The sequence below is a fragment of the Amphibalanus amphitrite genome, unplaced genomic scaffold (assembly GCF_019059575.1).
Source record: "Amphibalanus amphitrite isolate SeventyFive unplaced genomic scaffold, NRLGWU_Aamphi_draft 000126F_arrow, whole genome shotgun sequence".
NCBI classification, from domain to species: domain Eukaryota; kingdom Metazoa; phylum Arthropoda; class Thecostraca; order Balanomorpha; family Balanidae; genus Amphibalanus; species Amphibalanus amphitrite.
In genome coordinates, this window is record NW_024881621.1 from 48062 (window position 1) to 74144 (window position 26083).

A 26083-nucleotide genomic window follows, 5' to 3' on the forward strand; every position below is an offset into this window, starting at 1 on the left:
GCTCTTTCGAACGCCGCCTTCCGCGTATCGCTACGTGGCCCAGGAGCCGAGTTACAAGGGGGGGGGGTGTTCAAACACCCCCCCCCCCAGCAGGGCGTGGAAATCCAGGACCCCCAGCCGGGCGCGGGTTAAATTGTGGGCCGTCTTTCCTGGCATCCTGTTGTGGGGCGGCTCCCGGGCTGCTGTCCGTGTCTTACTGTCCCCCATAACCGTGTATCTCGTGCTCTCGCTGCTCGTTGAACAGCTGTTCTCGCAGTTTTATTGTTACCACCCGTCCGCCGGTCGTCATCGTGCTGCTGGACAGCCTGTTTGCTGCTGTTCGTGTTTTGTTGTCACTGCAACCCGTTTAGATCTTACAGGACGACTGGCTGTATCTGCGTTTTACTGTTGCCACTCACGGTCCTGTTTCGTCTCCCCGTTTCCAGGACGACTGGCTGCCGGAGGTGGTGCGTCAGCGGCCGGCCGCCGACCCTGCCGAACACTCGGACGGCGACAGCGGCGTCGGTCCGGACAGTACACCGTCCAGCCGGAACCCGTCGGCCCAGGGCTGTCCGGAGGCCGGCGCGCCGCCGCCGCCGCCGCCGCCGGCCGAGCCGCCGCCGCCGCCGCCCACCGTGTACGCCTTCCTGGTGGAGGAGTGTATCCTGGCGAGCTACAGCAGCCGACACGTGGAGTGTCCCTGTCACGGGCCGCTGCTGCTGGCCCAGGTGGCGCCCGACACGGTGAGAGAGCGGGTGGAGGAAGGAACGGAGGGAGCGGGAGAGGTGGGGATGAAAGCGTACGAGTGGGGTGCAATGACACGGAATCGCTTCAGAGCGCGATGTGGAAGTTCAGTGCGGTATGTCTGCAAGTTTCGAGCGCTACCCAGGAATGATAAGTGGTGCATGTTTTTTTTGTTTTTGTTTTTGAAACATCAGCTGTGTGTTTTATTGCATTCTGTCATTTTGCTGGTTGATATATTACGCATTATTATCTTTTAGCCAGCATCGAATCCTTTAAAAGGAGTAAACGGAGGTAATTTTTGAAATGAAAAACAATAAAAGGAGTCCTTTTATTGTTTTTCACTTCAAAAATTGCCTCCGTTCAAATAATTGTCTAAGCCGGCCAGCCAATCCCATTTTCCCGTCAGACTGTCTACCACTAACGCGTACCCCTCCGCCTCGTTAGGTGTTTCTGGACGTGGGTGAACGGCGTCTGATCCGGCCCGAAAGCGTCCAGCGCGGACCAATGCTGGGCCGCGGCGCGTTTGGCTTCGTGTTCCGAGCCTCCTACCGGGGACGTCATGACGGCAGGTATGGTGTGGTGTGGTATGACGTGGATTGACGTGGTGTGGTGTGTTGTGGTATGTTGGTATGGTATGGTATGGTATGGTATGGTATTGCGTTGTATAATAATATGGTGTGGTGTGGCATGGCGTGGCATGGAGCTGCGTCGAATTTTGTTAGTTATGCGAGGAGGAAGAAGGAATGGTTCATTGCCTCTGCGTTGCAAGATATGCTCATTGCTCAGTATAATGAACAGGAAATATGTTTCAAACTTATACGATGACTTGCGTGGGATGTGGTGTGTCCTTGAAGTTAAGACATGGTGGTATTTGTTAGAATACGTTATATGGCGGATCATCCGAAGACACGCGGAAGACATCATTTACGTCAAGTTAATTATTCGCTTATTATAAGTCAGTATTCAAAATATGTTGAACTGCGTAAAACTCGTCCAATGCTTCACGTGGCAAAGCTGCACTTCATTTATTCCGCGTGTAGCGTGTTCTCATTTCTGTGTGCTCGTCAGGTATATGGACGTAGCGATGAAGATGCTGCAGCCCAGCGATCCAGGAGAGGATGCGCGATCGTCGGCAGTGGCTGCCTACAAGGTACGTACGAACACCGCTGTCTAATCACTGATACGACGATAATATGAGACCATTTTCCTGATCCTACATGACGTCCATCTGAAGGCACATTTGTGAATAATAAAGTGTCGCACATAACTTCGCTGTTTTGCTTGTCGGTTTCCATATCCAGCTAATTTTTCTCTCTTCAGTGACCATGCTGATTGTTGTTTTATGATGTTTTACGCGCACTGTTGACCTTTCTTTCATGTGCTTATAGTAAAGGTTATGAGCATTCTGCAGCCTGTTTGCTTATGCTTATTATATATGCCGTCTTTGTCTCTGATCGTCCACGCGTCTAGCCGTCTGTACGCCTAGCTGTCTGTATGTCTGACCGTGTGTCATGTAACCCTCTGTGCTCTGCTCCCGCAGGCTGCCCAGAGTAAGTGGGAGCGCGATCCGCTGCAGTACGCCTGTAAGGCCTATGTCTGACACCCGGGTAATTCTCTGTGCTCCTTGTCCACAGGCTGCCCAGAGTAAGTGGGAGCGCGATCCGCTGCAGTACGCCTGTAAGGCCTATGTCTGACACCCGTGTAACTCCGTTCTCCGTGCCCACAGGCTGCCCAGAGTAAGTGGGAGCGCGATCCGCTGCTGTACGCCTGTAAAGCCTTTGTCTGACACCCGTGTAACTCCGTTCTCCGTGTCCACAGGCTGCCCAGAGTAAGTGGGAGCGCGATCCGCTGCAGTACGTCTGTAAGGCCTATGTCTGTCACCCGTGTAACTCTCTGTGCCCCGTGTCCACAGGCTGCCCAGAGTAAGTGGGAGCGCGATCCGCTGCAGTACGCCTGTAAGGCCTATGTCTGACACCCGTGTAACTCCGTTCTCCGTGTCCACAGGCTGCCCAGAGTAAGTGGGAGCGCGATCCGCTGCAGTACGCCTGTAAGGCCTACTGCACGGCCCGGCAGGAGCTCAACATCCTGGTGACACTGCGACACCCCTACATCGGTGAGGGAGCCGGCGGGGAGGCAAATGCTGACCGGAGGAGCGGAGGGCTAAAGGATTTGCTATGTGTGGGGTGCTCAATGACCCAAACGAATGACATGAATGACATCAATGACATGATATTTTCAGAGTGAGTTCATTGATACGCTGTCGTTTGGATGAAATAGCTAATTAATATGTTTCCTTTTTTACATACTGATTTCGTAGGAATGTTTATCCGCTGCTGTTTTGTGGTGTATAATAAAGCTATAAGACTCTGAGCCGTTACACGACTGATGAAGCCTTGTTCTCGTTTCCGTGTTCGTTACAGTGCCGCTTGTGGGTCTGTGCACCAGCCCGCTCTCGCTGGTGCTGGAGCTGGCTCCGATGGGCGCTCTGGACACCACTCTGGCGCACTACCGGCGCTCAGGCGCCCGGCTGCCGCCGTCGGCCATACAGGGCGTCCTGCTGCAGGTCAGAGGCGGGTCACGGGGGTATAGGATCGCCAGTGCGTCCTCGACCACACAGGCTGCGTCCTACTGCTGGTCTGAGAAGAATCACTGAAGGGTCATGGGGGTGCCAGGACTGCCGTCTTCGGCCATACAGGGCGTCTTCTGCAGGTCAGGAACGGTTACTGCAATTTCATGGGTGTCCAATCATGACCATGGGTCCATCAGGCGAGGGTGATGAAGAGTTAGTGCCGACCTACGCTCCCGGCCATACAAGGAATCCTGCAGCTTCAGGGCAGGGACGGGTCACGCTGGGAGCTTCTTCTATCAGTTTTTATTTTCCTGGTCGCCTATTCCGTGGACTCCGATTGTTTCTATACGAGGCCGGCCGCTGAAACTGTGTTTCTCTGCCCCGCCACCAGGTGGCCAAGGCGCTGGAGTACCTGCACCAGCAGCACATCATCTACCGCGACCTCAAGTCTGAGAATGTGCTGGTCTGGTCGCTGCCGTCACCGTTCCAGCGGCAGCACGTGCCCGTCGAGGTCAAACTGGCCGACTATGGTGAGCGGGGCTGGGGGAGGAACGGAGGGGGAGGCTGAAAGAGGAGGCAATGAGACTTGAAAGGCCTGAAGGGGGCCGGAAAGGTCAGGGGATGGTTGTGGGATGGGTGGTCTACCATGAAGCATTAAATGCTGAAATTGACCTCTTCAAGTTTCATCTGTCAACATTTTATGTAACGCTGATATATGCATACAAATGTTTGTAAGAATTGAGTATAGATACTTCCAATAGCAGCATTGCGAGCACATTAGAATAAAGATTTCCGGCGTTCCCCGCCTACGCCTAGCAGTGCTGTGAATATGTCAGCTGCCCCCGCTGTGTATCCCGCCGGTGTTTGAGGTCCGTACAAACACCCTTACCCTGTCCGTCCGTCCGCAGGGATCAGCCGGTCCACCCTGCCTGCCGGAACCAAAGGCTTCGCCGGCACCGAGGGCTTCATGGCGCCGGAGATCATGCGCTACAACGGGGAGGAGGAGTACACGGAAAAGGTCAGTGCAGGGACGCCAGAGTGGAGCACGGAAAAGACCAGTACAGGGACGACAAAGTGGGGCATAGTGCTATACTGAAGGTGGTATGAGTCATGTGTGAGGCATTGGTGCAAAGAATATACTCGTAACTAAGAGCACTCAGTGCATATGTGTATGAGAAGTAAGGACGGCCAAGTTATGAGACAGCGATCTAGTGGAAAGGACGGTGTGCACAAAAGGATGACTAGAAAAACACGGAACAAATAGTGCATGGACGCGTTTCGATTATTAAATCTTCATCAGCATGACATAATCACAGAGAAAACAAGATATGACAAGATATGACATATCTTGTTTTCTCTGTGATTATGTCATGCTGATGAAGATATAATAATCGAAACGCGTCCATGCACTATTTGTTCCGTGTTTTTCTACTTGTCTCTATCAATATACAAAAAGGATGACTACCGCAGTCGACTCGCCCTAAAACCCTAAATATCAAACAAGTTGCACAAAAGGCGTGAGTGTAGATGATGGTTACAAGACAGTGAACAGGCAGAATAGGATCATATTGGTGCATCGCAAAATGGGCACAATGACTGAATGCAGTGAATGGCTTTGGAGGTCACTAAGGGGTTTGAAAGGGATACCACAGTAGGGGAGAGTGGGGTAATTTGGCCGGTGGTGTAAATTGGCCGCCCCCACCTGTACGAAAGCTGATAAAAGTGAATGAAATAACTTTAGTCTCTATTCATTTGTCATCGGCTGTATCAACTCGAGAACAAATGTCAAAACTTTCCCCCTCTTAGTTTTATTCAAAATTAATAAAACGTGAATTTCGTTAGAAAATGGTAACTTTTACTTCCGTTTAAAAATTTGTATAACATGTAGCATTTGGGCTGTAAACGAATTCCAACATTATAGCGCCATTCTTGAGGGTGTTCAGTGGTTCCAAGAGCAATTTCATCTAGTTCTGTACAGTCATGACGACTTTAAAGATAACAATTTTCAGAATGGCAATGTGGGGTTATTTGGCCGGGACTAGCGGGGCAACTTGGCCGGTGCGCTCAGAGTCACTATGCTGGGACGGCCGAGTTGTCACGGTCAATTATACCATAAAGGACATAATTCATGACCAGCTTTGACTACCTTGATGCCATATTTCCTATTGGACAGCTGTAAGGGCATGTGACGTCATCAACGGTTACCTAACGCTTTTTTGCTAATAAATACTTACCGAAAAAAGATACAGCCGCGCAAATGGTCTCATTGTGTTCAGTTCGTCAAGGCGCATCGAATGATATACATGATGACCTTGAACTCACGTAACCTTGAGGTCAAGCGACCTGAGGTAACGTGACCTGAAGCCAACCTTTGACCTTGACCTCTCGAGGTCAACACATACATGTTTCGATGCGGAATGACGAGAGAATCACGATGGTACTTTTAGTTTTGGCCTAGCTTGATTACTTCAAAAGCTATTCGTATAAAAACTCATCGCATCTAGAGCCGCTATTTTGACTATTTTCGACCCCTGTGACGGCTGAGACAACCTCTAAAATGCTTCAAATGCGTCGTAGGACACGTGTCATTGCTGAATGTGAAGCTGACTCGCCGATAACAAAAATCATGGCCTTAACCCGCGCCCTGCTGGGGGGGGGGTGTTTGAACACCCCCCCTTGTGGTTTTTCGCGAATATCTCAAAAACGGCGGCGCGGAGCGCCGCCGTTTTTGGTACACCTTATCATACATCAATTCTACACATGTTGTGAAAATTTCAGACCAAGGTCTTTCAAGGTCAGGTCACCAGGTCACTTGAAGTGACCTCACCTCATAAAAACTTTCAATGTCTGTCATAGCTACACCGAGTGACCGATCGCTTTGAAACTTTCAGCGATTGCTAAGAGCAATAGCATGTACAAAATGTATATCTCAGAATTTTGATATCCATGACCTAAGGTCAGGTCAATTTTGCGACCTCCCCATTATAAGTCAATGGGAGAAAAATGAAATGCGCCTCTTTTGGATGAAAGACATTATAAACACTCCCAAACACCGAATTACAAGTGGTTTAGACACACTGAACTTGAAAATGGTGTCCGTGACCCTTGTTTGTGCCCTGAGGTCATCTTAGGTCACGAATGGTATCTAACAGTTTTTCGCAAATAACTTTTGATAGAGGCATGCTAGAGCGATGAAAACGCCTTAGATGTGTTCAGCTCGACGATACGGATCGACTGATATGCAACATGACCCTTTCCGGTCAGGTCATGACCTTGACCTGAGGTCAAATTTTCAAGTTGACCTTTAAAGGTCAAGTTATAGTTCATTCGATGCGTCTTGACGAGAGGAACACGATGCCGGTAAAAGTAAGCTCGTACAAGGCTTGGGTCAAAAGTTATTGCAGAAAAACTGTTTTCGAAAAAATCGGCTATTTTTGCAGTTTTTGCCCCCTGCAGGCAAAACCGTTGAAGTTAGGTCAAATCTGAGAGAATTACTCAGAAAGGGCGTTAATAGGGCTATCGAATGCGCTTTTCCGCGGCGCTGTAGCTCTATTGGTTCCCGAGTTATGCGTTGGCTTCTTGGAAAATTTTGACATTCGACCTGGAAATCGGCGAAATTTTGCCTTCAATGACCCCTGGTGACCTGACCTTTGACCTGACCAAAAAATTGACCGAAGTGATTTCGTCATTATTTTTTACGCTCTTTCGAACGCCGCCTTCCGCGTATCGCTACGTGGCCCAGGAGCCGAGTTACAAGGGAGGGTGTTCAAACACCCCCCCCCCCCAGCAGGGCGTGGAAATCCAGGACCCCCAGCAGGGCGCGGGTTAAACTAACACCGGCCAAATTGCCCCACACCCCCGGCCAAATAACCCTGCTAGTGGGGCAATTTGGCTGCTTTGCACACCTTGTAATATGTCACAATTTCAATATAAGTAGTTACCCTATCATTTCAAGTTTACTGTCCAGGAAAGTAAAATGTATGCAACACCTGTCGGCGTTGAGAAAATGCAGAAATGTTTTGTCGATTTTTAGTTACATCGTTTTCTAAAAAAAGCGGCCAAATTACCCCACTCTCCCCTACGTGAAAAGGTCGGATTAATGGCGGCGGTGGGTCTTTCCGATGATAGTCCAGATGGTTTCGATAGCGAGTATATTACTGTGTGTTTTCGTCGTCTTAGCAGATTGTTTTGGTTCCAGTTTGTTGTGACCACTGACCAATGCGCACCCCGTCCGCAGGTGGACTGTTTTTCGTTCGGGATGTTCCTGTACGAGCTGATCTCGCTGCACCCGCCGTTCGAGGGCTACGAGTCGGTCAAGGAGCACATCCTGGAGGGACGCCGACCGCCGCTCACCATCAAGGTACAGCCGGGGGCGCCGAAATACCTGAGCAGACCGGGGGCTCCGGGACACCTGAGCAGCCCGGGGGCGCCGGGACACCTAAACAGGCGGGGGCTCCGGGACACCAGAGCAGACCGGGCGCCAGGACACCTAAACAGGCGGGGGCGCCGGGACACCAGAGCAGACCGGTGGCGCCAGGACACCTAAACAGGCGGGGGGCGCCGGGACACCTAAGCAGCCCGGGGCGCCAGGACACTGCAGGTGGGGTCACGGGGACACAGCGCCAGGCCGAGGGCGCCGTAACTGTGGAGCACAGGTCACAGTGCCAGGTGCCTCGACCTGGGCTGTACCCGGACACAGCAACACCTTGACACAATTATACCAGCAGCGGGGCGCTTGAACCCAACTGTGGGGTCAGCTCGAGTCAATAATAGCCTGGATCGAGCTAGTTGGCCCGACTGCGATGAATTATAAACATATCAACCTTTGAGTGGGCAGATCGGGGCTAGGTTTTGTATCGGTTCTGCTGCAATAACAAAGCTTTTGACCTAAAGTGTCTTCCATCTTGGCAGGGTCACTGGTCAGAATTGGCGTCTCTAAAGGGCGAACTGGGTTTAATCCAGATCACTGAGTCACCCGTCTATCCTTTAAAGCTGTCTGATCGCAGTTTTTACTTGCGACCACGGAATATATAGTCTACATATATAGTCTACGACATGGAATGGACAGAAGCTTCGATTAGCATGGCCACGTGTGTAACCAAAAATCAAGGATTTTGCCGGATGAATATCCGGAGATCCGGAGGATGCGGATGAATTTCTTTCCACGTGGGTTTACATTTTCATATATTTTCTTAACATTTCATACATTTTTTCTTAACAATCGTCGAATGCACAGTGTATATAAATAGTCGAATGATTCGTCTTCAAGGGCCAAGTTGTGACCGTGACTTTGAAATGGTAACCGCATATTTTATTGGAAACTTTTAGCACACATTGTTACGGGAGCATTTATACATATTCATTGCATTAGAGTTTTAACATTGGTCTAAAATTAAATGAAATTCGATGAAATTAGTCTAAAATTTGATGAAGATGAGGAAGTGCGAGCACTCGCGCTCTACTTTCAGGGTCCCAGGGCTATATATGGCCTTGGTCCCAGGGCGTATCGGTTCCTACAAAAACGGTACGTCCTTCCCCATCCTCGAACTCTGCGGAGGAAGATGGAAAAAATACAGATGCGACCTGGCTTTCATGACGCTATCTTGGCTCTCATAAAAGAGAAGTTCGCCGGAGCAAGTGCCAAGGACAAGCTGTGCATCATTTCGTTCGACGAAATGCAGCTGAAACCAAGGTTGGCCTACCAGCGGGGTGATGACGTCATGTTGTTGTTGTTGTTGTTTGACCCCCCGGCTACCGCCGGAGCGGTAGCGTAGCCGACCGGCTCTTGTGGGCCATGTATCCGGCGGCCAAGGCCGCCACCACGTCGTCGCGCCGGACATCGTGGGCCGCGCCGATGATGTTGCCCAGCGCACGGAGCCGGGGGCCGTACAGGCACGGGCATTCCAGCAACACGTGCGCCGGGGTGTCCGCTGCTTCAGAGCAGACTAGGCAGCGGCCCGCTGGGCATTCCTTGTCGTCGCATTGAGCGCACTCAGGTGTAGGTCTTCGACCAATCCGGTGGAGGTACTGCTCCGATCGGGCCCAGTGGCCAGACCGGAGCTGGTGGATGTCGACGGCCTCCTCCCTGGTGGCGGTCCGGACCGGGGCGGGGGCGCGGTCCCCCATGACGGTGCGGTACCAACCGGCCAGCCAGTCCGCCTGCCACTTCCTCTTGGAGTGCCTCATCGAGGGCTTCACTGATCATGGCTCTCTCTGCCGCGCCAATGCCTGCGCCGACCACGCCTTGGTCATGATGGTGCGGGGCGTCAGTGTCACCAAACGCTGGAAACAGCCCATCGGTTTCTTTCTGAGTTCCGGAACGACCAAGGCCGTTGTGCAGCAGCAGCTGTTAACACAGTGTGTCCAACGTGTAACAACAACAGCGGGATTCACTGTGCTAGCTACAACTTGTGACATGTCAAAGAACAACCAGGCGACCTACAGACTGCTCGGAGCTGCGGAAACCGGCTTGTTCACCGTGGACGGGCACGAGGTTGCTGCTCTGTATGACGTGCCTCACATCTTCAAATGCATACGAAATGCATTAATGAAATACGATATTGAAGTAGAGGGTGAAGTAGCCTCTTGGAGTCATTTAGAAACACTCTACGCACTGGAATGCGCTTCTTTCCCACGGGCTGCTCCAAAACTAAGCCAGAAACACATCAGGCCAAACAGCTTTGAAAAATGAAAGTCAGCTATGCCCTACAGGTGATGAGCCCGACAGTAGCAGCAGCAATCACATTGCATGCGACCCACGGCAAGCTCCCGCGCACTGCACTCCCGACTGCTACTCTCCTGCTGCGCCTCAACGACCTGCTCGATGTCAGCTAAACTCTTCCGCCCGGTTCGACCCCTGCTCAAAGCGACGCGCGATATCCAGCCTCCATCCAGCAACGGCGGGAGAACACATGCAGTTTCTTCAGGAGAGCGACGCCTGGCTGCAGCGGTGGACGGTCGGTGGCGGCGCCAGCATCGACTCCATTCTAGGACTGCGACAAACGATAAAAGGCGTGGTGAAAATCTGGGACTTGCGTCAGGCTGCTGGGTGCACGTTCCTGTGCACTCGCCGCTTAAACCAAGATCCAAGCTACTGAAAATGAAAGAGTTTATCTCGGCAAAAATATATATTAGGCACATACACGGTGCCTGTGTACCTACTTATAATGAAGAAACATTATGACAACGTTTGAAACGTTTAACACAACCCCTCCTCTAAATGCATTTATGAAACGTGAGTGGGCCAATAAAGGCAACTAGTTTTAACTGTAACAAAAAAACACTTCTGGGCACGTAAATGGGGTAAATGTGGTAAAATGTGGTAAAATTCACCACCCCATATCGCCTCTACCGGAAACCCGTTTTAACCCCCGAAGGACATTGGCAATAGAGCAGGATCGTTCATGTTTATCAAACAGCCGGCAACTTTCTATCGCAGCGAAAGGTTGACTAGGACGAGAGTCATTGCTTTCACTGACTATGACAAACCTACTCGAACGGATTTTCACCTAGGAAGTTACCAAACGAATGTTGAAAAATACATCAGCACCATGAAAAAACCTTACCCGCCATCCTCAGCAACGCCGCCTCCCGCCGGCGTCCACCGGAAAACGGCGGCAAACGAGCGAAGTTTAAATTGTCAGAAGTGATTCCAGACAGCAACACCTGATTAGAATAAAATGCACCTTCTCATATTGCCCCGGTACCCCGTTATGCCCCACCTTCCCCTATTAGTTATAGGTCTGGCAACTATACTTTCATCCTCGTAAAGGAAGTAACCACAGCGAATTCGCACGACTAAATCATCAGGGGCCGTATTCACGTCGATCATTTTCGTAAGAATTTTCTTACGCACGACCTACTTCTTACGAAAATTTGGTATTCACGTCGACAGCAAAAATATCTTACGAATAAAAAAATTCTCGTAGACAGTTTGCGATTCGCGTCGACCTTTTCTTAAGAATTCTCGTAAGAATGTCGTAAGTGCGATTCACGTCGTGTCATCTTAAGAATTTCTTAAGTTTTTCGTAAGAACATAATGTTAACGGTATGGTGGACTTACGAATACTCACCGAGCTGTCGTAAACTGACGCAACGATAAATCAGTGCAGTAGGCTAAGACTAAAATGACGAATTATTTTAAGAATTGACACTAATGGTTGTCTGAACTAAGAATGGCTGTTACTGTATGCCTGGCCTATTCAAATACATTAGCCTGAGGGGTGTGGTAATAACTGAGGCCTCTTGCACCAAAATCCTCTTGCACCAATGCTTGGATTATTTTGCATCGTATACCCAGTCCAAGTCTCAAATGTAACAATATGCATGCAAAATTTTGCAAGCACATGTAGGATTATGTATTGGGCTATTGCAAACAAATTTACCACCGTTAGATTAGCTTTTTCTGAAACCGGTTTTTTCGATTTTACCTAGCTAGGTAGTTTGGTGCAAGAGGCCTCTGGTGTAAGCAAAGTGACCACGGTCAAAAACGAATTACCAAGTCAACATTTTGGGATGTCCTCGTTCAAAAAACGGCTAAGAGCTTCGGTCTAGACAATTATTTTATCGTTGGCATACAGTAAAATACATACCAAACTCGGCCGGTAATAAATTTTCAAGACCTCAGTCCTTACTGATTTTTGAACTCGGCCTTCGGCCTCGTTCAAAAATTCAGTAAGGACCTCGGCATGGGCGGCGCCACCGGGGGGGACGGGGGGGACAGGTCCCCCGCTATCGAAAGTTAGGGGGGTACAGTACCCCCCTATCGGCGAGGCCCGTTCAATAGTTGATAATAATGCATTATAGAGCTATCCGTCGCATTTAATGCATCGTTGGTTAATCAAGGCAGGTTCTGAATAAAGATTGCTGTTGGGATGCATCGCAGGGGGTCCTGACCATCTGCAAAAGGTGTGGAGCTGTGATGCCTGTAGTTATAAGGTGATCGGCAGGGCCTCGGGGATCGTGCCCCCTTTTTGGGGCGCCAGGCAGGGTTATTACTTATTACCTCCCCACCCCACTGCCAGACCCCATTGCCGATAAAACCAAGTTCACTGAAATTCCATAGATTTCCGTTACTATATGAAAATTTTCCATTCCTAATTAGTCAAATTCAAGCATGGCAGTTCTACCACAGGAACCATTTGAAATCTATGCCATTTAACCCCAGCACTTGTGGGGAGAAGTGTTCGGATAGATCACAGGCAGGACCAAAAAAGCACGCGGTAGCCCAAGACCTTATAATTGGATATAGCATCGGCTCCCTCTCGTCAAGGGGTTCGATAGCACTCGTTTTTTTTTTCTGCAAAACTAAGTTCGGTCGGCGGCCGAACAGCTGGGGGTCTAATCGAGCCCCCCATCCCTCCCCTTCTTACGTCAGCGGCTGTGAAAATGCCATTACCCGCTGTTGAAACATGGCAGTTGCTTTTGCATGAGTGCACGAAAGGGTTTTAGGTCCGTGATACGTGAAAGGTTCTACATGAAAATTGAGATACACCAGCTTATCAAATTGTGCTCACTGTGCACTATGGTTGGAAACGGCCTCACGGATGGCCGGGGGTCAACGCGAAAAAATGTTTTGCCCATAACTTGTTAATGCGTAGACCGACTGCGATGAAACTTTGCATAGGTATACCAGTGTCTTTCGTGCATCATACAGTAACTCAGAAATGACGAGGTCACGTCACGTCACGCGTGTGTGACGTCATCATTGCAAGTATGTCATAAGTCGCCTATGTCTTTCGTTATGTTATCGATATCGTGAGGCATTTTGAACATGTTTTGAATACTGCTATTACTGAATGGATATTGTTGTTATGCTTTAGGGCGAGAAATATCAACGTAGTGACGCACAGTGTCTTACTATTGGTCATAAAGGGTCACAAATTTGGAGAAAGAGTATTTATGATTTTTTTTAGATTAGGCAAAAAAGTAAGAAATAAAATGACGATCAAATGACAAAACATGCGTCAGATTAACCCGGCAGTTGCTGGGGTATTTCCCCATCCGCCGTTTGCCGGGGGGGGGGGGGCGTTCAACGCCCCCAGCCGATAACTCGCGAACAAATAGGCGCAGCGAAACGCACGAGGCGCGGCAAACGAAAGAAGAACGCGACGAGACGATTCACATGAATACTTTAAAGCTGAATTTCGAGGTCACAGGTCGGGTCAAGGTCAGGTCAAACACTTGAAATCGGGCTTTCAGTAGCATGGACTTTAGAACCTCGCAATCGGTGCCTCGCGTTTCGCGTTTCGATTATATCGTCATCAGTTGGTCCTAAATAAATTCAGTCATCAGTTGGTCCTAAACAATCTGTCACAACTGTCACAACTGTCACAACCCTTCATATAAGTGCTAAAAGAGTGTCAGATCAATGTAGGGGTCAGTCAAGCATAGGCCACTGGCCAGGGTCAAAGTCAGGTCAATCAGGTAAGCACATAACCCCGAAAATTAAAACTGGTACCTATCCGCAGCCCATGCATGACACATGTTTTATGGGTACTTTTGGGCGTAGAACACGATGGTGACATTCATTTTATCATACGAGTACGTGGCTGGTTGAAAAAAGATCAATTTCAGAAATGCATGCGTCATGGTCGTGAAGTAGTCACGAGAAATTGCCAACATTCAGTTCAAGATTTTGGAAACTGTAGAACGATGATCAAAAACCATAGATAGCCATTTGATTTGCCATGGTATTGGCAGTGTAATGGAGTTTACAGCATGTCTGTATGTCTGTTCTGTCAGTGGATATCCATATCCATACTCCAGGATATCCATACACGTTTGCACGATATTCATACTCCAGGTGCAGGGGCGAGCAGTTACTTCTTACGAGGGGTGCGGAGTCGAAGTCAGAGTCGGAGTCGGAGTCGGAGTCAGAGTCGCCCAGAGTCGTGGCAACGAGCCAGGAGTCGGAGTCGGAGTCGGGGTCGGTCAGGAGCCCGCAGTGGAAGTCGGAGTCGGTCCGAATCGGAACAGCTCCATCGCGACTCCGAAACACTGGCAGGGGTCCGGAGTCGGAGACAGAGTCGGCCGGAGTCATGGCAACGAGTCAGGAGTCGGAGTCGTAGTCGGAGTCGGATTTGGCGCCACCACGACTCCGCAACCCTGCTTCTTACCATCATTTATAAGGATAAGCGATTGCAAGACTGACGAGCCGACCTGGTGCTAACGAAGCGACGGGTAGGTACGCCTCGGGAGATGACGCTTCACGGACGATTTTGCGCACAAGTGCGCAGTCTGCTTTTACGTTCCCCTTACGCAGAATTGAACAGCGATTTATTCTGCCAAAAAGCTCAATGGAGGTCGATGGAGAACTTTTTGTATGTCCAATGAAACATAAACGCAATTTTGCAAATATTGCTGTGGTGACACTGCAAACAGAATGCAATGCCGTTCCTGATTTTGAACACGCATGGGAAAAAGAGTCACTCCACTCGATAGCCAACATAACAAGGATTATTTTGATATATAATAATCCAGTTTTACAACGTCATGGAGGTACTCCACATGCTATCACCAGCGCGGTTGTTTAAACCTTTGACGGCGCACCAAAAAAGTCACTGTCAGAAACTCCCGATTCCACGTACAATAATGGAGACTAAATGCGCAACTAAATAATTTTTTCTGCCCAATTCAAAACATTTCATCAATTTCCAACAGAATGACACCCCAAATATACATATATTCCGAAATTGCCCACGGCCATCCGTGAGGCCGTTTCCAACCATAGTGCTGTGGTGCGCTCGGTTTTACCTTGACTAGTCTTTGAATTCTGGGGTGAAACAGACCAGCCAAGAAACCTGTTCCATAAGGAGAGCCACTAATGCTAAAGAGATGTGGGATGAGGTTTCCAGAGACCTTCATTACCTCCCAAAGGGGGTGCCCCGCCATTTGCCAATCCCTGCTGTAGTTGTTACGATTGGAGGGTGAATATGAGAACGATGCAGGTCGTGCCAGCTCGATCGTGACGAACACAATGGTGCCGACATCACAGCTCTACTGCCGTTTTTGACGAAGTTAATCAACAAGCACCGGAATCCTACCCTGGGGCATTTTACCTGCAGAGGTCGCCGGATCTGAGACCCTTTCACTCAATTTTTCAACGGTGCATGCGCTCGTTTTTCCCGCGAAGCTCTTGGCAAGTAAAATCCATCAGAAAGTGTGATCAAATAACGGCTGGTGACCTTCCAATTTCCATGACCTAGCATGGCCTTTTGAGTGACCACCGATGACATGACCACTGATGGCTAGCCATTAGCTGCACCCTGCCCGTTGCATATGGATCAGGTGGTGATGTCATGATTCTGAAATTATATTGCAGTTTTGGCGCACTTGTCAGAGCAGAAGACATTCCCACTTTTCCTCCATGACTATATGATGGTGAAGCCCTGAAGCTGACCAAACGTAAGATCGAAAATTTGAAAGTACGAAGCGTAGTAGAAAAGTAGCTGGCACTGCTACTCATACCTAAGCAATTCGCAGCTTGAAGGAAACCAGCTTTGAGTTGGCAAGACTGCAAATTTTGATTTAGAGGCAAGGATGCTTGAAAAGGTGATCGATCTTAGGTGTCCTAGGATAAGTTTGGAAACGGGATGCACCATTCGATGTGTTTTGGGCCTTGCCAAGTTTCGCGGCGTTATAGTGCCTCGTTTTTTTTTTTTGCATACACGATCAGTATCTACTTTTGGGATTTTCGATTTTCGGTCCCCGTCCCCCCCCCTATCGAAAACCCGTGGCGCCGCCCCTGGACCTCGGTCTTGAAAATTTATTTACACCGGCCTCGTTCAGTATTATATATTATTATTGAGCAAAATTATTACCAGCGAGCGAGTGAAGCGAAGTCTTTTCAATAAAACGGGAAAATATCAGTATGAGCGGCCCGGCCCTGCCTGTAATGCTTTTGGAGGCCTATATCTCATCAACCGCTGGACTGATTGACTTGTGGTCTTTTTGTTGGGCCGCCCCATCCCTTCTAACCCGCAATTTACTATCTTGATGCATCTAATTGACCATCGTGGCACGTGCCACGTGAGAAGTCAAGGGCGTCCAAGCTGTTTTGCAGAAGTAGCGCTTTTGAGACTACCAATTTCTCAAAGTGGGCTTATATCTCAGCAACCACTGCATTAGGACGTTTGACTTGCGGTAATTTTTTTTTTAGGGTAGCTGCTTCTTCTACTAAACATCGGGTACTCTTGATTCATGTGAGTGACCACCCGCTGCACGTGCAAAGTACAGACAGGTGTCACGTTTGTTCTTATTACAATAACTCGGCAATTACCGGCCAGATTGTGTTGAAACTTGGCATGTGGGTAGGCACCTACCAGGAAATGCGTTGTCATATGTCACGGTTGAGGTGCTACTGCACGTGCGCACGAGCAGGGATCGCTTCCAGATGTCGAGAACGCCTGGACCGTTTGCACTCAAACTTGGCACACGGTTATAGGGACCGGTGCGAAGGGTGCCGGGCAAAATCCAGTTTGAACCATTTTACACGTGCGCACGTGCAGGGTGCCGCTTCTACATCTCAAGAACAGCTGGGCTGATTGCGCTCAAGTTTGGTCAGCGGCCAAGCCGATCAGCGGCCAAAAGGCTGGGGGGTCTTACGGACCCCCCAGTGGTGTAACTTTCTATATGTATGGGGGTACAGGTGCTTCCCCATCCACTAAAAGTGCATGTCCATCAATGTCAAGAAATAAGGCACCTCATACAGAAGTTGGGCTTGCCCAGTAGAAGAGGGGCGCCCCCAACACTTAACAGTGGCGCATTTTTGGAACAGTTGGAAGTCCTTCGCACTTCTGTACAGTGCATGTGTGGGGGGCTCACTCGCGCGCTGGCTCGTTTGTCGCCCCAAAAGGCGTCTTGCTGGTTTGACTAAAATGAAATGCACAAATGCATGGATAGTTGTAGAAAAACACGGAACAAATAGTGCATGGACGCGTTTCGATTATTAAATCTTCATCAGCATGACATAACCACAAAGAAAACAAGATATCTTGTTTTCTTTGTGGGTATGTCATGCTGATGAAGATTCAATAATCGAAACGCGTCCATGCACTATTTGTTCCGTGTTTTTCTACTTGTCTCTATCAATTATATACAATGGAGAGTGGTGTAAATCCCTACAAGGAGGATCCCTAAATCCCAATGATTAAGGCAAAGGTCAATGCACCAAACGCTTCTTACGAATTTCTTAAGATATTCCTACGAATTTTGACGTGAATACCGATTTTTGTAGATATCCAGACATTTCGTAAGAAAAAACTTAAGAAGTGTCGACATGAATACCAAATTATACTTACGAAAGAAAATTGACTTACGAAGTCGACGTGAATACGGCCCCAGGTCGCCAAAAACTCGGCAGTTACAGGAAATCTCGATCTTGTCCATTCCATGTCGTAGACTATATCAGGGTATATTGAATTAGGGGGTAGGACCAAGTTTAGTAGGCATGATCTCAGCAATTATTTTGTTTTATATGGCGGTTTTTATTATCACAATATTATTTTTGATATCATGAAGTTTGTATATCTCGGTTTTACGAAAAATAGTAGGGCAACAAAGATAAATTTCGTTAAAAAATAATTTTAGTTGGAAACATCCATTCTGGTATGCAAAATTCAGTATGAAGTCCAGTATGGTGACCGTCTAGTGTGCTTCCAAGGCTGAGTACCTCACATCAACAGGAGTTGTTTACTATTTTGTCTTACGTTGCTAGGTGGTTGCTAGGGAGCTAAGGATACTCTCTTGCGTGATCATTTGCACTTGTTTTTCCTCATTATATCGACATGTTGCTGTTTCTGAGAACCAACTCATGCTAAGAAAGAAAGCAGTTTTCTTAAAATGTGTATTTAAGTGTCGTAGTATTAACACAGCTCTGCAATTCTGCTTAAATATCTGCAAAATCCTGACTTCCCGGAAAATTGTTGGTGGTGATGGGGATCGAGCCCGTCGATGAAAAGTAAGTCAATATGCAAAGGCTTCAAAACGTTATTTCTTGTTGTTCTGTGAAATAGCAATGCAAAGACCGATGATAGTGCCAGTGTTGAGCTTTCCAATGAAGCATTGCAATTAGTAGTAAGGTTATTATCACCTAAGATATCTTCCATCAAATATTAGAATTCTGCCATTGTCTTGCTGTAGAACAGGGTTACTTTCAGTCTCTTGGGAACACGATTTGCCGGTCTCAGATCGAAAAACACTTCAAAAGGCGGTAATAGAAAATGAAATTTCCCACCTGATAGCATCTCGGGTTTTTATATATCCTGTCCAGAATTTTCATAAATCAGACGTAAAAATGGCCAATTTCGTCAGATTCCGAATTTTTGCCATTGGGTCTAATGTAAAGCATGGCTACTTTCAGTCTCTTGGGAACACGATTTCTGTACCTCAGATTGAAAACCACTTCAAAAGTCGCAGATAGTAGACGATTTAATCTACAAGATAGCATCTCGCTTTTTTTCTGTATCTGGTCATGTATCTTCATAAAACCTTCTCAATTATAGTCAATTTAGCATTAAAGTCTATGGATTTAGAATAATTTTCATATCCGACTAGATTTGGGCTACCATGTCTGTTGACCGGGGGCCGGACTATATATTCCGTGCTTGCGACGGAATCGGTGCAGATTTAAAATTATCCTTAATCCACAGATTTACTCTAGGTTCTTTTGCTGTAGTCTAGCTCGGACGTTGACCTGTCTGATGAACTTCAACCGGCCTTCGTCAAAAGCCGTTTTATGTTTCACCTCGCGACCGCTACAGCTATACTTGGGTCAATCTTTTATGGAACGGTCAGTGACCGCCAGTCGACCAGTACGAACCGGCGGGTCTCAATTAGCACTCACAGCGCCGAACGTGCACTGTTGCCATGCTGTTCAGGGATTGATTTCATCAAACAAAACACATACTGCGGCTGCGATGGAGAGCTAAAACGAACGAGTTATCGGTAGATTGATTCGAAGTGTCAATTAGTGTTGGTCAGTGGTATTGGTAACCCGATCCCGAATCGTTATTTGTGGTCGAGTCTTTGTCGCTCCGGTGAAATCGTCCGTCTATCCAAGTCTTTTTGACAATGCCCGTCGGGCGTCTTTCGAATGACACTCTGAAATGCGATTTTAATGGCATAACAACCACTGTGTATTTCATTTTTATCTTCATCTTCAACTTCTCGTTATCGGGACAAGAGGCATGGTGTCAAGTAGGGCCCGTTCTCGCCGATTTCCTAAAGTTCAATCTGCACTCAGTCGGTAGCAGGAATGGAGTACCAGATCGACTCCCAGCACGCATCCAGCCTGTTCTTAAAGACGTTGACTGAGGGTGAACAACATCTGCGGGAAGTCTGTTCTAATCATTAATACACCGTACAGAGAAGGGAAATTTTCTGTGCGGAAATGCTGAAAGTTCCAAAAAAGAAGGAATTTTTGGGGAACAGAAGTTCCCTCCCCTTCCGACTGAATGTCGTTCTTCTGCGCCTTCGCTTCTTCTCTGCGAACGCTGCTCTGCGTCTCCTGACCATCCTCCCGTTCTCCCCTCAGGAGGCCAGCACGGCCACCTACCTGCTGGACGTGATGGTGCTGTGCTGGGACCAGCAGCCTCGCTCGCGGCCCTCGGCCAGCCAGCTGGTGAGCACGGCGGCGGCGCCGGAGCTGACACAGCTGAGGGACGTGGTACCGCTGGAGCAGCCGCTGGCGGCGCTCACCGCCTCGGCGCTCACCGTGACAGGTCAGTGGCGGTGGAGTGGCGGGACAGCTTGACGGGTCGGTGGGTCAGACTGTGTTGTCTGCCACCACATACGACTAGTAGCACTAGCTGTGGGTGGCTCGCAGCGGCTGTCTGCTGGCCATTCTCTCCTGTTTGGTGTCACGGTGTTGTCTGACTGTGTTTAACAGGCGGCCCGGAGCACCAGGTGTGGGTGGCTCTCTGTCTGGTGTTACAGTGTTGTCTGTTCTGTCTGCAGGCGGCGTGAAGCACCAGGTATGGGTGGCTCTCCTGTCTGCCGGATGTGGTCTCCTGGCTGGTGTTACAGTGTCGTCTGGTGTGACAGTGTTGTCTGTGCTGTGTTTACAGGCGGCGCGGAGCACCAGGTGTGGGTGTCTCGCTGTCTGGTGTCACAGTGTTGTCTGACTGTGTTTTACAGGCGGCGCGGAGCACCAGGTGTGGGTGGCTCTCTGTCTGGTGTCACAGTGTTGTCTGTCTGTGTTGTTTTACAGGCGGCGCGGAGCACCAGGTGTGGGTGGCGCGCAGCGGCTGCCTGCTGGACGTGCTCTCCTGTCGGCAGCAGCAGGCTGTCGACTGTCACAGTCTGCTGCTGCCCCAGCCGGCCACCGCCACCGCCGTGGTGGGCGAGAGTGTCTGGGTCGGAGACAGCCGCGGCCAGATCAGGGGATACTGGTGAGCCATACACTTCATCGGGAGATTCTGGTCAGTTGTGGTATACTCACTGACCTCGGTACATTGTTCAGTGAAGACAGGCTATTGCAGACGTTCCCCGTTTATCCAGGCAGCCATCCATTATGCGATTAAGAAGTGAGCAGGAATGTTCTGTTATTTGAACTTAACTTTGCGTCCCACGCCTAACTACGGAGATCAAACTACGGAGGAACTACGGAAACTACGGAGATCAACGTCGGCTGGAATGTGTATTTTGATAAATATTTAAGCTGAATTGAAGTTCGCTGGAGTTTGTCTCAAATTTTAACCCGCGCCCCGTAGGGCTACCGGCGGACCCTACCACCCGTAGGGGGGGGGGGCGTTTCGCCCCCCCCCCCCTCCCCCAAGATCTCGGAAATTTACCGGCCGATTTTCAAAATTCAAACGGCGTTCGATAGCCCCACCGGGGAACTACCTTGTGACCATATTTCATTGACCAGAGGTCAAACCGATGACGTCACAGGTCAGGTCAAAGGTCAGATTTTCACCGTTCACAGGCATTTCAAGAAGTGTGTTGTGAAATCGAGAAAATTGGTAAGTTATTGAAAACCATCGATGGAACATTGTTCGTGAAACACATACTTCGCTATCTGAGGTCACTGACACGGTCACAGAAGTCAGGTCACTGGGGGTCACAATATGAAAGTGTCGTGTGATACATGTTTTATGGTTCATTTTACATGACAAATGCGATTATGTGGGTCAGGCAGCTTTTGGGGCCAGCTTAGGTCACGTTTTGGTGAAGGTCAGGTCAAATTAGGTCAAATTTCAAAGTTGATGTTTTTGCATAAAATGGATATCCATTCGATGCAGCTCGTCACGGGGAGTCCAATGGTGGTCTTTGTTTTGCCCTACGTGGTCTAGAATAACCAAAAATTGAGTTTGAAAATTTGACATCATTTTTGTTTATTTCGCTATAACTTGGCCAAAAAAACGATATGTCAATCTGAAAATTGGTATGTAGATAGAAGACCGTTGGTACTGTCACGTATATTCCGTTTTTTTCGAAACTAAAAAAATGGATTTTTTGGCTAATATATCCAAAAAATGCATTTTTATTTTTTGGGGGTCAAAACTCAAAAATTTCAAAAATCCGAGATAGCAGTTTTGTTGCCCTGTCAATTTTACACCTTTTATGTCTCGATCATTTTTCTGTAGCTTCAAAGCTGTAGGCCTGACAGCTCTTCTCGCGAAGGTCTTTTCGGTCGAAAATGGCAGAGTATGACGTAATTCTGACGTCATTTGTGGCCAACCTATCATAGCCTTTGGAATTTTTTGTCACAATGTGTAAAATTGATGCCCGCAGGGGTTCTGAAAGTTTGGTGGCGATATCTCCAGCCGTTTAGGAGATATCGACGGAAAAGGACAGGGGGGCGTTTCGGCCCCCCCCCCCCCCCTACGGGGCGCTGGTTAACAATTTCCAACTCTCTATCTTCCTGCAGCTTCCTTATCTAAAGTTGTTTGACATCTATGGTGTCGTTATTCGTAGCATGTCGCTGGTGACCGTGCGTTATTTACACCCCCGTGACCACTCCCTCCCTTCCACAGTCCCACCACGTTCGAGGAGGTGTTTCAGTACACGCTGGAGCCGGACAGCGGAGAGCCGGCCGCCGTGCGGGACATCTGTCCGCTGACTCCCATCGACAGGGTGGCCGTCTCGCTGGCCAACGGGCGGCTGTTCATCACCAGGTTAGAGACCGGGGGCTGTCGGTGGGGCGGGTGCTGAGGTGTGCCTAGGGGCGCGCAATAAGGGGGAGGGGGATTGCGCTACCGGTGTTCGATGGTTTGTGTTGTCAATTGGTCTGTTAGCGGCTGAACGTTGCATCAGCTGAGACTGTTTTATTTTCATTTGAACAATGAATCGCTCTGCTCTCCACTGTTGTCATTAGCGATCGCGTTATGGTCTCAGTTTTGGCCGACTGATGACATAACTACCAAGTGCCAATTGTCCACTGGTCTGTCAATGAGCGGTCACTTTGCTGTCACATTGCCGCGAAAAGTCCATCTGACACCGCTCGATGCCCCGTCCTCCAGGTCGGACGTGCTGCCCAACAGTCCCACCCGCGGCGAGGGCAGTTTCGTGATGACGGAGCTGGGCACCCTCGGCGGCCGGCTGCACTGCGTCCGGGCCGTCTTCTCTGCCGACAACAGGTACCCGGCTTACGTACTTTTCCTCCGTGTAACGGTCTATAATTGCACCCCATCAGCGCTGCTGCGCTTATATAGAAAGGACTTTGTGGGGCTAGCAGATGTTTTGGTCAGATTGTCTTTAAATTTATTTCCTTCTCAGTTGTCCGTAAGATATGCTCCCATGTATCTCCCCCTTTATATCTGATTATTTCAAGGCGTTTGCACTGTTAATCATTTGCTTTTAGCCGAATCGATTGAGGATTTTCCTCCAGTATTTGCCCCGGAATCATATAACATCTACCAGTGCCATGGCGTCATATAACGTCTTCTCTTTGGCATGACATGACCCCTTCCTCCTACCTTTGCCATTCCACCTCTGACCCCCGTCCTCTGACGCCCTGCAGGCGCTGTGAGATCTGGTGCGGTCAGAGCGGCAGCGACCTGCTGGGCGGGATTGACCTCTGACCTCTGACCGCCCCTCTGCCTTTCCTCAGGCGCTGTGAGATCTGGTGCGGTCAGAGCGGCGGCGCTCTGTTGGGCCGGGACTGACCTTTGACCGCCCCTCTGCCTTCCCTCAGGCGCTGTGAGATCTGGTGCGGCCAGAGCGGCGGTGCCGTCTCTGTGTTCACGCTGGAGGACCAGGTGGTGGTGTCTCAGGAGGCCATCAACCACTACGAGCCACCCATACCCAACATCGACGTGCTGCGCCTGCTGTCGCCCGCCGAGTCACAGGTCAGTACCGAGAGCCGACCGAGAGTCACAGGTATGTTACAGAGAGCTGGAGGACGGCCGAGTCACAGGTGAGTACCGAGAGCCGACCGACGATCGAGTCACAGGTCAGTACTGAGAGCGGGAGGACGGCGACGTAACACTGACTGCAGACGAACGCGAACGCTACATGTGCAATTATCAGCAGGAATATGTCTCCACTAATTGTGAATCAATTGTAATTCGGAAATTCTTAATGTGATATTTGCAAGTAACATGTCAGCAAAATTATTTAAGGTAATGTTATATGCTGAGAATGTCGAATCGATATGGTCTCTGAAAATTTCAGTGACAATCAATTACATCAGAACCTCATTTCCATTACAGAAGCATTACACTGACTCGACGTGACTCTTACGATAGTTATCTTCTTCATTTGATTACTTGTGAGGTTGTGACTAACCGGATCCTGGCGTCTTTCTGAGTATTGAGAAAAAGTTGTAAGCGATTGGATTTGCTTTTAGTGGAATCAATTGACCGATTATTGTCAAGTTTCAGACATTTTCCCATATCAAAACCCAAAGCGACATTATTTCTTGAAAGTTTACAAGTCGTTTGAAAGTTTACAGTCACTGAAACTTGTGTGTGTCTTGCCTTTGTTCGAGCTACTTGATATAGAATATGAAGTCATCAAGGTAGTTATGTAAAGTGGCTTTAGTTGCTAAATATTTGCTCCAGGAGTTTGTTTAGCTGTCTAGATGTAGCTGTAAGCGCTGCATTTTTTTATTTCCTAAAGGTTGCATTGTCGGCAATATGTTACCGTCCAAAGTCGGATGGATGACCAAGTCTAGCACTGAAGGAGGTACGCAAACATTATCTTCTAAGCAATATGCAAGATGAACTAGATTTCATCTGCAATAGTTTGTTTGCCCGGCGTCATTTGCCATAGTACTGTTGCAGCCCACGCCTCTCCTCCCTGAATTTGCGAGAAATCTATCTCCGATGTGCAGTGGCAGACACTCCAGGCGACAATTGTGCTGAACTTTACACGGACCCGTGAAAAGAGAACTTTTAATTAATTTTCTTGCTCTGTGTGGGCGCGGCCGCCGCGGACTGTGGATAGCTGGCTGGCAGTAGACTGTCCGAACCGCCCGGCCTGCGCCCAGACTGGCAAAGATCACAGCTGGCAATGTCTGTCTGATGCGATTTATTCTGACGTAGACGGAAGCCCAGAGCCGCTCAATCTCATCAGTTTCTTTGATTTGACTTTTGTTGAGCCTGATGAGTATGCCGACCAGCAGTATGTGCCGGGAATGCACTACGATAATGAATACGTCTGATGAATATCGCTTCCTCGAACATCATTTTCCGTGGGGATGGGGAATATAAGTGGGATGGTGAATTACGAGTACAGAGGATAGATGATATTTTATCCAAGTACCCAACGAGGTGGTAGACTACATGGGAACACCAAGCTCAGGGTGGGTGTTTTGTTTTATCTGGGGAACTGAAATGGTTTTGTGGGGTCTGCTTGTTTGCCGCCGAACAGTCTTAGCGACCAATGGCCATTTTTGTTGAGTGGCCCAATCCTTGATACGATTAATTTGAGTGTCCCTGGCTCCAGTGAACGGACGCCAGGGCTGCGCCTGGGTGCGTGTAACGTGCTGAGTTAGTCGTAGCATAATAATTCCGCTTGCTAAAGTCTGCAGCGATTGGAGCGATTCGGCTTCAGAAATCCGGTCTGCTATTGGGGACTCGTGTGACGATGGATCACAGTTAAACCACACAAACTTAGCGGTAGTGGGGAATGATCTTTTAAAGGAGGCATTAGGGCAGCATTTGAAATCACAGAACGCGGCGAAAGCTTGGGTTCTTCACCCATTTGTGCGCTGGTAACTCAGGATCCCCCAAACCCTGCCTATTCCCCGAATTCTGCCATGACGTCTATGTATATCAGGAGTTTCAGCCCGCTGGGAGCGGTCGCTCGGTACACTTTGCAGTCTTCCATGCATATCGCCGCTGTATTATTCAGACTGTGGGATGTTGGGTTTCCCGTCTAAGGCGCGGAGTACACTCCCAGTGCCCTGGCCATGACTAACAATCTACAGCGCCCTAATGATCCGGGTGCCGCGAATCCCTGATCAGTGCATCTCAGCCAACTTTGTGTTTTGGGCTTGATATGGGCCGGTGTGGCGAATATCAAATCAGCCTCCGTGTCCTTCTGAGCACAGCAGCTACCGGCTGTGCTGAGCGGCTGCTAACCTGAGTGTTGGTGTCGTGCTTGTGTACGTGTACTGCCTCCGGTTACGCGGCGCTGACGTCAAGTGGCTGCTCCCCGGCAGGTGTCGGCCGGCCTGGAGCAGAGCATGTGGACGTACATCCACCCGGGCTGCGTGGTCTACCACTGGGACGTCACCACGCACACGATCGCCAACAAGCTCGACTGCTCCAAACTGGTGCCCGTCTCCGAGTCGATGCGCTCCATCAGTATCGACGAACACCTCAGCCCGGCAAAGTGCCAGGT

At 49.1% G+C, this 26083-nt stretch overlaps 1 protein-coding gene across 4 annotated transcripts in view; it reads left to right on the forward strand.

Annotated features, from left to right (window-relative positions):
* LOC122381726 (leucine-rich repeat serine/threonine-protein kinase 1-like) overlaps nt 1–26083 on the forward strand; it is a 59543-nt gene that overhangs the window by 31412 nt on the left and 2048 nt on the right. For all 4 annotated transcript variants that reach the window (XM_043366258.1, XM_043366257.1, XM_043366256.1 and 1 more), the window contains exons 33-46: nt 426–722; nt 1168–1292; nt 1792–1873; nt 2728–2836; nt 3144–3286; nt 3684–3822; nt 4201–4310; nt 7530–7652; nt 19827–20013; nt 20502–20682; nt 22270–22410; nt 22756–22872; nt 23430–23583; nt 25902–26081. In XM_043366258.1, the coding sequence (XP_043222193.1) occupies nt 426–722; nt 1168–1292; nt 1792–1873; nt 2728–2836; nt 3144–3286; nt 3684–3822; nt 4201–4310; nt 7530–7652; nt 19827–20013; nt 20502–20682; nt 22270–22410; nt 22756–22872; nt 23430–23583; nt 25902–26081 (2088 nt within the window). The remainder of the gene's footprint in view (nt 1–425; nt 723–1167; nt 1293–1791; nt 1874–2727; nt 2837–3143; nt 3287–3683; nt 3823–4200; nt 4311–7529; nt 7653–19826; nt 20014–20501; nt 20683–22269; nt 22411–22755; nt 22873–23429; nt 23584–25901; nt 26082–26083) is intronic.